Source organism: Mesoplodon densirostris, chromosome 15, assembly GCF_025265405.1.
Source record: "Mesoplodon densirostris isolate mMesDen1 chromosome 15, mMesDen1 primary haplotype, whole genome shotgun sequence".
In the NCBI taxonomy this organism is placed as follows: Eukaryota; Metazoa; Chordata; class Mammalia; order Artiodactyla; family Ziphiidae; genus Mesoplodon; species Mesoplodon densirostris.
In genome coordinates this window covers 51,425,992-51,438,091 of record NC_082675.1, presented here as the reverse complement: position 1 = coordinate 51,438,091, position 12,100 = coordinate 51,425,992, and the positions used below count along the sequence as shown (strand labels likewise).

Sequence of the window (12,100 nt, the reverse complement as noted above, 5' to 3'; positions counted from 1 at the left end):
GAAGACTAACAAGAAATGTTGTTAGCCCAAGTGAATAATAAAATTTCCGGGAGAGCTACTATGAGCCCAGCATCAGGGCTACTGCACAAAGATTTAAGGGTATGCTTGTTACTTTGAGGATCCTACATTTTGAGAATTTGATAGTAAAACAAAATCCATGAAGTAATTAAAGAACAAAATAAAAGAGCATATAATTAACTATGTGGATAAAAAGTTATGAAAGGTGTGACTGTAAAATTAGTTTTCTTTAAATCAACTTAAAAAGAAAAAAAAAAAACCAAAAACTCCAGTCACTTGGCCTCAACGTAGATGCAAAGAAATCAAATTCTATGTAATGAAACCAGAACGTGCGTAGTTCCTCCTCTTGGGGAGCCCTCGCACAAAGTGGAATGTCACGTGAGACCACAGAGTCGCAGCTCCTGCTGCAAAGGGCAAAAGAGCCTGGAGGCTTCCAGGCCTGGCCTCTCCCCACCAGGTCTGTCCTCCAGGTAACTGAGGAGGCATAAGACTGTCTGACTTGCATTGGCCATCATCTTTGTGGAGGATAATCAAAGATAGGTACAGATGGATTTCACAGCAAAAGGGGAATTTTTTCTTTGGAGATTTTAAGTGGTCTTAGGCAAACTGTCATTACGCAGGCGCAGGGGCTGTCACCTTGAGAGAAATACTCATATGATCCATGTTCAGTACTTTCTCAACTTATCCCAGACCTTCACCTTCTATAGAGCTAGGTAATTTCCCCAAATTACATCTATATATATCGACAGTATATTTGATAAATAGCAGTACCAATCTTGAGTACATATTGAGTCACTTAAATTTTTAACTGCTACTAAAGTTTCTAATAGCCACCCCCCTTAACCCCCTTTGACCTTATGTTTTATACACAGGTCATTTGAATACTGAGAACAAAAGTATGTTATCCATGCCTCAACTTGTTTCCTGAAAACATTTAGACACAAAATTGAGATCCAGTGTGTTTTTTAGGTTCTGGTTGTATGGGGATATAAAAATACATTCCTCTTTTAATATACACTTAGCAGGATACTCACCATCAGTATTAGGCAAAAAAGACAAGCAGAGAGCCAGAGTGAAGCCATTTCCAAAGTCCAAGGTCTGAAGGCATGTCACTAAGAAATAATAAAACACATCATGAACAACTAACTCTGAGTGTATCCAACCTTAGAGGTTGGATAGCATCATCAGATGTCAGCAGGGAGATGAGAGAAGTCAGTCCTGAGCCCCCAGGGATGATGGGAATTTAAATGGCCAATTTCTAACAAGGTTACAGAGAACAAAAAGACTTATACGAAAAGACTTTGAAGGAATTTACATTATCAAACAGCTTGGTAAAGAGGAATTATGGAAAAGTGCAAAAGAAACAAATATGTAGATTAGAATTCTAACATTTTTAAAACAGCTTGAAAGACTGAAAAATTACATGAATGCTCTTCTAAGTTGTCCTTCATCTGATAATTAAATTACTTAATTTCATTTGCTTGGATCACAATGTCTCTAAACTTACCTTCAGAACCCTGTTTAGACCAGACTCGAATAGTAGAATCAGAAGCAGCAGACACTATCAGTGTATGTAATGCGACATCCGATGCCCTCCTCTGGTAAACAGCATGCACTGCATAAACAGGTCCTTCATGGCCGTGGAGGTGGACTGCTTTTAAAAGCTGAATCACAAAGAATAACAAAAACATTATGATAAAAAAGGAATTATCAGTTTCACCTGCATTTAACTAGAATCAGAGGATTAAAGGTACTGTTAAAATGCCTGATCCAGGGGCTTCCCTGGTGGCGCAGTGGTTGAGAGTCCGCCTGCCGATGCAGGGAACACGGGTTCGTGCCCCGGTCTGGGAGGATCCCACATGCCGCAGAGCGGCTGGGCCCGTGAGCCATGGCTGCTGGGCCTGCGCGTCCGGAGCCTGTGCTCCGCAACAGGAGAGGCCACAACAGTGAGAGGCCCGCGTACCGCAAAAAAAAAAAAAGAAAAAAAAAAAAAAATGCCTGATCCAGAAATAAGTCCTCTCAACTGAGAAGAATGTAAACGTTTGAGAATCCTGCCTGATCATATTAACTATACACAAAATGTGCACACCCTGTGACACAGCAATCTCACATCTGAGAATCTACTCTGAGAGAGCAGTACTAGTTTAACAAGTAATAAAAGACAAATGCAGAAGGACATTCATCACACACCCTTTACGAAAACTTCAATCAACCTATAAGTATTAATAGGAAACTGATTAAATAATTGTAGATACATATTCTAAGCCAACAAAAAGGATAATGCATGCTTATTACCATGGAAAGACATGCATGACGTTGACATCTTTGAAGAATATAGGCCAGCTTTGTGGACTGTCCCTCCTCTTGGATTAGTCTGATATTTCCTCACGAACAGACTCAGGGTGTACATTTTGACGTCACCACTACATAAGTGCATCACATCAGGAGGCACAAAATGTCAGTTTGTCTCACTTTTAGTAAAATTAACCCTGATATTTTAGTAGAGGTAGTGTCTGCCATGTTTTTTCACTGTGAAATTAATTTTTTTTTTTTGGTGGTAATATGTGAGATTATACTTTGGGACTGAGTAAATACTCTATTTTCCATCAAACTTTTACCAAGTATTTTTAGCATCCACTCATAATACTTACCTGTATCAAGCAGAGTTACAAAATGGAAAAATGACAAAAAGAACTGGGAAATCCCATGTTTACCAAGTCTTCTAGCTTGCCATGCAAGATTATTCCCTGCACCATCATTTCTATTTTGGATCTATTTTTTTAGAGTTCCAAATATGTGAGATTCTACCACTTCCTTGGAGAGGTACCTTTTGTAAACTGTTGTCTGCTGAAACAGAGGTGTCTCCTAAATGTCTCCTCAATTATTTTCCCAATTAGTTAAGCAGAACTCTGCCACTCAAGAAGGTAACTGATAGTTACGTATAAGGGTCTGTACACTAACTTCCTGTAATCATTAACCTTTGGCTTCTCTGAAAAAAACACTTTTTAAAACTCAAGTATAATAAAGTCACATTCATGTATAATTATACACACATAACCAGAGATCTGGAACAATGTTCATTAGAATGTTAACTGTTGAAATTTTGTATCTTCTTCCTTCTTCCTATCTTTCTGTATTTAAACTTTACATGAGTCTGTATCATTACCCCCTGAAACATTAAATCTATAGAAAAACTCACTTCACATCCTTTTTTTTTCTACTTTATTTATTTTTTAAATTGAAGTATAGTTGATTTACAATGTTGCATTGTGCTAGTTTCTGGTGTAGTTATATACACACACACACACACACACACACACACACGTATTCTTTTTCATTATGGTTTATTACAGGATATTGAATATAGTTCCCTGCGCTATACAGAAGGATGTTGTTGTTTATCTATTTTACATATAGTAGTTTGTATCTGCTAATCCCAAACTCCTAATTTATCCCCACTCCCACCCCCTTTCCCCTTTAGTAACCATAAGTTTGTTTTCTATGTCACTTCACATCTTTTAAGCAGGGTTGTATTTCAACCATTAGAGAACCTTAAAAGCTCAAACAAAACAAATCTCTCAAGTTCACCAGCTTTTAAAAAAATGATGCCCACTGTTCAGAGACTCAAATCTCTCATTATATCAGCTTAGAATTATTTCCTTTTATCAGAAGTCAAGATGTAGTGAACACCTGTGTGCATGGAAATGCATACCAGAAGGAACCTTTAAGCCTCTAAGGTTATAATATGTGACTTCTTCCCCCAAATCCTCGTATTCCCTTCATCCCTCTTTTATGCCTTTCATCCTCCTCCCTGTTTGGCCTCACATTCTACTTTCTGGTCCGGTCTCTAAGTTCGCAGTCTGCCAGATACTCAGCCTGCAATCCTCTCTACTGACAGAAGCGTAGGGCAGTACTGAGGAAAGAGTCTTGCAAATCTCAACCCAAGGTCTCAAAAATGAGTGCTCAAATGGCTCTCTCTGGATTCCTCTGCCAAAGTAAATCCAAACAGGAGCTGCTTTGCTACACAACCATTAGAACTCTCATTCAAGTCTAAGTGACCCCACAGTCCCCTCCTCCACACCTGCCCCCTGTCTCTGGCTGGCAATACAAGTAACATGTTAACAACTGAATTCCACATCTTCCCTCTAACTTGCCTATTCTGCTTTGTAGAAATATCTTTCTTCCAGAGCCCTGAGCCAGAATCCCACTCTTTTTGATTTCTCACTCCTCTACCCAATAGCTCCCTACTCCTTCGACAACTATCTAGTCAATGCCCAAATCATTTTCCTTCAAAACTATATCCCATATCTCTTCCTTCATATTTTTTTCCTATCCTAATTTGGCACACTCCTGTCATTCATCTTCTTTGGTATTCATACTCCACTGGTTAGAAATCCTCAATGACTTCCAAATGCCTGCCAATAAAAAACAAACTCTTGAAGCAAGTATTCAAATTCTCACAAGATCTTCTCCTTCTCTACTTCTCTAGTATTACAGCCCATAAGTGTTATCTAGAAACATTTCCAAAACTATGTTCCTCAAAGTTACAAGGGATACTAAAAGATCTGAAGGAAAAAAAAAAATCAGACTTGAAGTAAGTTTAGGAAATATTAGTTAAACAAACATAAGCAGGTTTTTCCATATCAGAACTTTTCAGAGTCTTCACTATGCTCATAGGCATTGTGATTCTCTAAGAGAAGTATATGATATGCATTGTTGCCCAAATTTGACTGGCCACAATCAATAACTGAGAGATGAATAATTCTCTGAACAAGCTCTGGAAAGCCCTGCCCTTAAAACATCTTAGGCTTTAACACTGGATACTTCTGAGCAAATGGTCTCCTTTCTTACCTGCACTTTGATTCATAGATTTTCCCTACCTGGAACCCTCACCACTTTAATGTTTCCTAAGGAAATCATCTCACACTATCAGACCCAACCCAAAGGCCGCCTCTTAAGTCTCTAGTGAACTTCCACGGCAGCATGGTTGTGGTACAGCAAGTGAAATCACCCACCCACAGAGCCACCTTTGTACTTCAGTTATTCAAGCGCATTTTGCCTTCAAAACTATGTACACGATTCATGAATAGGATTCTGCCTCATCTACTACACCTTCCACATGGCAGATGTTCAAACATATGATGCACAAACTTTACATTTTTAATCTTTGCTTGTGACTAGAAACAACCTAAATGTCTATCAGTAAAGGTCCATTCACACCCAGTATTGCACATTATAACATCACTCATAATTATGTAAATCTATATCCACGTGATAACTGCTGTCCTATGCACAGAGCAGTATTAATTTTTGCTACCAATGAAAACAAGACAAACATCCCCTGTAAGAGGAGTTTGAAAATTATTCCAAATGATGAGAAATTCACAGAAATGACTGACAGCATATGAATACAGAAGCAGATTACAGGGAAGGGTACAAGGCCTGTGAAGTATGGAAGATACAGGATCTGGATTACTGACAAGCAAGAATGAGGAAACTTCATAAAGGAAGAACACAGTAGAAATAAGGGAAAAGACTGAAAATAAAAGTAGATATAACAGTCATTTCTTATAACCATAAACATGTCTACCCACCTGATTATTCTCTATTTCCCAGTGAATCACTTGATTATCAGATCCTCCAGAAACTAATTCAGTAGAAGGAGCTGAAAAAAAATCATACCTCAGTAAACATTTTAATTCTTTTCCAGCTATTTTGAAAAATTTCAAAGCTATAGAAAAGATAAAAGAAAACTCATATACCTTTACCTAGCTTCACCAACTGTTTAGATTTTGCCATATTTGCTCAATTATCTTGCTCTATGTATACACACACCCCCTTTTTTGTTTTTGACAAATGATTTAAAAATAAGTTGGAGGGACTTCCCTGGTGGTGCAGTGGTTAAGAATCTGCCTGCCAATGTGGGGGGACGTGGGTTCAAGTCCTGGTCCAGGAAGATCCCACATGCCGCGGAGCAACTAAGCCGGTGTGCCACAACTACTGAACTTGTGCTCTAGAGCCTGCGAGCCACAACTACTGAGCCCACGTGCCACAACTACTGAGCCTGTGTGCCACAACTACTGAAGCCCGCCTGCCACAGCTACTGAAGCCCGTGCACCTGGAGCCCATGCTCCACAACAAGAGAAGCCACCACGATGAGAAGCCCACGCACCGCAACAAAGAGTAGCCCCTGCTCGCCGCAACTAGAGGAAGCCCGCGTGCAGCAACCAAGACCCAACACAGCCAAAAATAAATAGACAAAATAAATAAATTTACAAACAAACAAACAATAAAAAATAAGTTGGAGACATGATGACCTCTCATCCTTATTTTACCATTTTTCCCAAGAACTGGAACATTCTCCTGCATTACCACAATATAATTATCACATTCAAGAATTTTAACACTGATACAGTATTGTTATGTAATACATAATCCATATTAAAATTTCCCCAAATTGTCCCAGTAATGTCTTTTATAACTTTTTTTTTTTAAGTTAGAATCTAAGGACCACACATTGCGCATTTGGTTGTCACATCTTTTTAGTCTCCTTTAATCTTGAATAGTTTCCCAGTTCCCTCCTTTTTTGTGACAATGAGAGTCCAGGCCAGTTGTTTTGCAGAATGTCCCTCAATCTGGATATGTCTGGTTGTTTCCTCATAAGATTCAGGCTAAACACTTTTGGCAGAAATAAGATATATGAGACATTATAGTCAGCTGCTGCTATCAAGTAGTACATGACATATTTTTGAGATCAGACACATTTCAAAATAGTTCTTTTAAACATTTACAACTTTTTGTTGAAGATAGAAGAAAAAGGGAGTAAGAACCAAAAAAGGGGGAAATAATCTAACATAATTTTGGTTTGGATTTTGCATCCATTTGTTTCTTCTGGCTTATGTCTAGATAGTTAGGTTAAGAAGCTGGGGGACTGTCTAAAGAACATTACATTTATACTCAGAAGTCCCAGGTTCACGTCCTAACCCTGTTGCCAGCCAGCTGTGATCTTGGACTTTAATTTCTTCATGTGTCACAGAAGTTAAGCCATTTACCTAACTACATGATTTTGATAATTACTATAAGGTACATGAAGGTAATGTGTTAAAAATAAGACACTTTAAAAATATGAAATGGTATTATTAGAATTTTATATGTCACTGATACATGTGTTAGAAAGAATACATGAGTTATCTGACAGTGGAGCCAAATCTGAGAAAGCCAATCATAGTAGAGATTACAGTGATACACAAGCAGTTTATTCTATGTAACCTCACTTTTAAAGGGAAAATAAAACATACAAGCCCAAATTAATATTTTATAACAAATCCCTTTACTGAGATTCAAGTAGTCTTTGATGTCATTTGGTGGCAATTAATATAATTACAATTGTGTTTTAGTATCTGCACTAACAGACACTCTTTCTAAGATTTAATGGTTTTTACTGACCTACTGCGACTAATCCTGCATCACCAACTGAGGTAAGTAGTTTATTAAACATTTTTTTTCATGTCACAGATAAAAATCATAGCCAAGTCTCACTAATTCAAGAAATTCTGCATTTGTGCCTAGCTCAGAATGCTCTCAATACATATTTAATAAACAGAATAATACATAAAATTAATTGAGAATCCATAAGAATACTACTGGAGGTATATTTAAGACATCTGAGGAAATTCCATAGGATTTTAGAAGCCCATCTAAAAGCATTCTTAATTAAAAATTGTGGAGCTATGGAATCTTAGAGATGGAAGAGACCTGGAGATAATCTAGTCCAGCAATTCTCATACTTTTTGATATCAGGATTCCTTTACACTCTTATTTTTTCAGGACCCCAAAGACCTTTTGTTTATATAGGCTATATGTACCAATATTAACCACATTAGAAATTAAAACTGAGAAATATGGGCTTCCCTGGTGGCGCAGTGGTTGAGAGTCCGCCTGCTGATGCAGGAGACACGGGTTCGTGCCCCGGTCCGGGAAGATCCCACATGCCGCGGAGCGGCTGGGCCCGTGAGCCATGGCCACTGAGCCTGCGCGTCCGGAGCCTGTGCTCCACAACGGGAGAGGCCACAACAGTGAGAGGCCCGCATACCACAAAAAAAAAAAAAACACTGAGAAATATGAAAAATACTTGTTTATTAGTTTACTTAAAAATAACGATGAACCCCATTAACATAAATAACATTTTTATGGGGGGAACCTTGTATTTTCCAAAACAAAAAATTAATAAGAAGAAAGGCACTGTTTTACATTTCAGCAAATCTCTTTAATGTCTGACTTTATTAGAATATAGCTGGATTTTTATTATCTGCTTCTGTATTTAATCTGTTGCAATATCCCACACCATGCAGCCACTGGAAAATGGCACTGCATACTTGTGACGGAATGAGAATGAAAACTAGGAATAACTTATTATTATTATGAAAATAATTTTGACCTCACAGGTGTCAAGAATCACTCAGGGTCCCCTGATTCAGTCCAAACATTTACTTTTCATATGTTACTAAGATGAAACTGGGGTCAAGAGAGATGCAATGCCCTGCCTAAAAAAACAATAGTTTGTCTGTGGTAGAAAGAGACCTAACAAGCCAAATATTTTGAATCCCAACCTGGGCCTCAACACAGGCCCTGATTACAGGCTTTGGATCAAAAGCAATGGTGGGGTGGTGCCTGAGTAATGGGCTGCCTCTACCTTCATCCTAAGCACCGCTGTGTTATCCATGCTTCAATTGCTATAAAGTAAAAGTACAGGTCAGATAGTTCACTGGGCATACCATTTTTCTTCTATTTTCCAATTGCATAATATCAAATAAGCTAATGCTAAATTAAGAAAAGTCAGATTAATACTTACAACCATCCTGCTTACAAATCCACTGTATGCAGTTGACTCGAGCAGCGTGACCATTCAGGTTGGTAATAACAATACTTTTCTTTAGAGAAGAAAACACTTGTTAGTAAATTATAATTTATCCTACAGAGGAATTAATAAATTAATAAAAATCAGATTTCAGTGTTTTTGATGCTAATAAAAAGTTCAGTATTACTTCAAACAGAATCACCTTCCTTTATGAACTATTAACCATGGCTTAAATCATCCATTCACTTTTTAATTCATTCCTGCCTTTCTCCCCACTCCACATTCACTCACCTCTGTCCTCTTCTTGTCTGGGAAGCCTGTCTTGAAATCCCAGACCAGATAAGGACCTGCGTTCCCACATGTCTTAGGGCCTACTTCTACCATGCTTGCACCAATTTGAGAATCTGGTTGACAAAAACACCCTTCAAGAGAGGAATTCATGATTAATGGATACAAATTCGTGGCTCACTTTGTATGCCTTGGCTGATCTGGTGTTGGGTTCTTCAGCCTTAATGACCCAAGGTCACCAGGCCACAACTACTAAGGTCCTCAAACATCAGATCCCTTCAGGGCCTATAGCCAGGTTCCCTGCAGACCCTCAGATTGCTGCTTTCACCAATGTCACTCCACACTTGGGCTTTTCTTCCCCCACTGCTGAAGACTCCATGCCTACTGAGCCCTCCACTTTATAGCCCCTTTCTCTATTGACTGCCTAGAGCACTGGCTTGATACCTACTTGTATGTCAACCGGAATTCTCGTGGCTGAGAAAAAGGTTTACAGGGGTAAATGTGCATAAACTAACGTATTTCACTTATGGGTTGAGGTTAGGAAACAATTTAAAGCATTTCATTGTCTTTCTCACTAGAATCAGAATTCCCTGATGGGCAGGAGTTATTACCCATTATCTTTGTGTCATCACCACTCAGTTCAAGGTTAGCCCATAAAGGGTCTTCAAAAGTTTGCTGAATTAACATCATCCCCAAAACTTTACTTTAGCATCTGACGTGTTCTTATTCTTATATTTCATTAAATAACCAGTCAACAAATATTTATCAAAACAAAATAAGTACTTTCTAGGCTCCATATACTTTTTTTTTGATGTTAAAATCCCCTAACGTGGCCAGCAGATTATCATTAAAAATAAAAATGTGGGGCCTCCCTGGTGGCGCAAGTGGTTGAGAGTCCGCCTGCCGATGCAGGGGATACGGGTTCGTGCCCCGGTCTGGGAGGATCCCATATGCCGCGGAGCGGCTGGGCCCGTGAGCCGTGGCCGCTGAGCCTGCGCGTCCGGAGCCTGCGCGTCCGGAGCCTGTGCTCCGCAACGGGGGAGGCCACAACAGTGAGAGGCCCGCATACCGCAAAAAAAAAATAAAATAAAATAAAATAAAATAAAATAAAAAATAAAAATGTGATAGAGGGCATGGGGCACAAACCCATTAAACAGCTGCAGAATGACAGGCTTCCAAAGCCTTGGTTAATAGCCACTGTAAAGTTTACCCTTGGTTTTAAGTGCTTTATCTTGCCAGTTAACAGTGCATGGTAATAACAAAACAAAAACTGGGAGGAGGTGAGCAAGCACAAGGTAAGAAAAATGAATACAATTATTTCGTTTATAAGTTCAAATCTGCAATGGATATGAGGATGACAGAATTTTTTTAATGGAAGTATACTTGATTTACAACATTTCAGGTGTACAACAAAGTGATTCAGTCATATATATATGTATTCTTTTTCAGATTCTTTTCCATTGTAGGTTATTACAAGATATTGAATATAGTTCCCTGTGCTATACAATAGGTCCTTGTTGTTTATCTATTTTATATATAGTAGTGTGTATCTGTTAATCCCAAACTCCTAATTTATCCCTCCCCCCTTCCCCTTTGGTAACCATAAGTTTGTTCTCTATGTCTGTGAGTCTATTTCTGTTTTGTAAATAAGTTCATTTGTATCATTATCATTATCATTCCACCCATAAGCAATACCATATGATATTTGTCTTTGATTTACTTCACTTAGTATGATAATCTCTAGGTCCATCCATGTTGCTGCAAATGGCATTACCTCATTCTTTTTTATGGCTGAGTAATATTCATTCCACTGTATATATACACCATATCTTCTTCATCCATTCATCTGTTGATGGAAACTTACTCTGCTTCCATGTCTTGGCTACTGTAAACAGCACTGCTATGAACAATGGGGTGCACATATCTTTTCGAATTAGAGTTTTTGTCTTTTCCAGATATATGCCCAGGAGTGGGATTGCTGGATCATACGGTAACTCTATTTTTAGGTTTTTAAGGAACCTCTACACTGTTCTCCATAGTGGCTACACCAATTTACATTTCTCCCAACACTGTAGGAGGAGGATTCCCTTTTCTCCACACCCTCTCCAGCATTTACTGGTTGTAGACTTTTTGATAATGGTCATTCTGACCCGTGTGAGGAGAAACCTCATTGTAGTTTTGATTTGCATTTCTCCAATAATTAGCGATGTTGAGCATCTTTTCATGTGCCTGGTGGCCATCTGTATGTCTAGGATGATGGAATTTTTAATCAAATTAATAAAGCAGTGAGATAAGAAAAACATTTATCTATCTCCTGCACTGCATTTTAATTTCCAGCACTTTACTTTTTATACTGAGGCTCCTTTTGAGAAGCAACACTAACTGCATTGTCCAAAATTAGCCAGGGGGGATGAGGTCATGATGAACTCTGGGAAGAATGCAGAAACTAGTCACTTGAGAAGTTTGATAGGGAAAGGGCCAAGGGTGCAGTTCAGGGAATAGGTAAATCCTGCCTTACACCTAGTGCTTAGGGTCCCCATCCCCTATGACCTTTACCCCAATGGCACTTTCTTTAAAATGTCCATTCTCAAAGCTAAAACACAAGTGGTATGTCTTTGAAATTCAAGAAAACAAAAGCTTATTTGGTAACACTAAGGGAAACACAGAAATGAGATAGCATCTGTGTGATAGATTCAACCCATACCTAAACTGCACATTTTTAAAGTTCAAACTGATTCTTTAACAGTACTACAGTTCCCACAGGCGGCTTCGGAAAAGGTTGTCATCATTTGAGATTCTACCTGGGGCTAACAGGCCACTGGTAGGACATGGTGAGCCCAGGCTGACGCAGCGCACGAGAGGGCGAGGGGCGAGTCCCGCTCGCCAGAGACAGACTCCCCGCCCAGACACCCTCCCCGAAGCGGACAGGGCAAGACA

The 12,100-nt window shown here is 38.9% G+C and overlaps 1 protein-coding gene across 3 annotated transcripts in view; it reads right to left on the bottom strand.

Moving 5' to 3' along the window:
* The window catches only part of ELP2 (elongator acetyltransferase complex subunit 2), a 44,242-nt gene that overhangs the window by 31,375 nt on the left and 767 nt on the right, over positions 1-12,100 (bottom strand). The window contains exons 2-6 of one of the 3 annotated variants that reach the window (XM_060119759.1): positions 9,167-9,297; positions 8,870-8,948; positions 5,613-5,683; positions 1,526-1,682; positions 1,053-1,130 (exon numbers count right to left, since the gene is read on the bottom strand). In XM_060119759.1, the coding sequence (XP_059975742.1) occupies positions 1,053-1,130; positions 1,526-1,682; positions 5,613-5,683; positions 8,870-8,948; positions 9,167-9,259 (478 nt within the window). In that variant the 5' untranslated portion in view covers positions 9,260-9,297. The remainder of the gene's footprint in view (positions 1-1,052; positions 1,131-1,525; positions 1,683-5,612; positions 5,684-8,869; positions 8,949-9,166; positions 9,298-12,100) is intronic. The other 2 variants (XM_060119760.1, XM_060119758.1) reach the window with 2 other exon arrangements.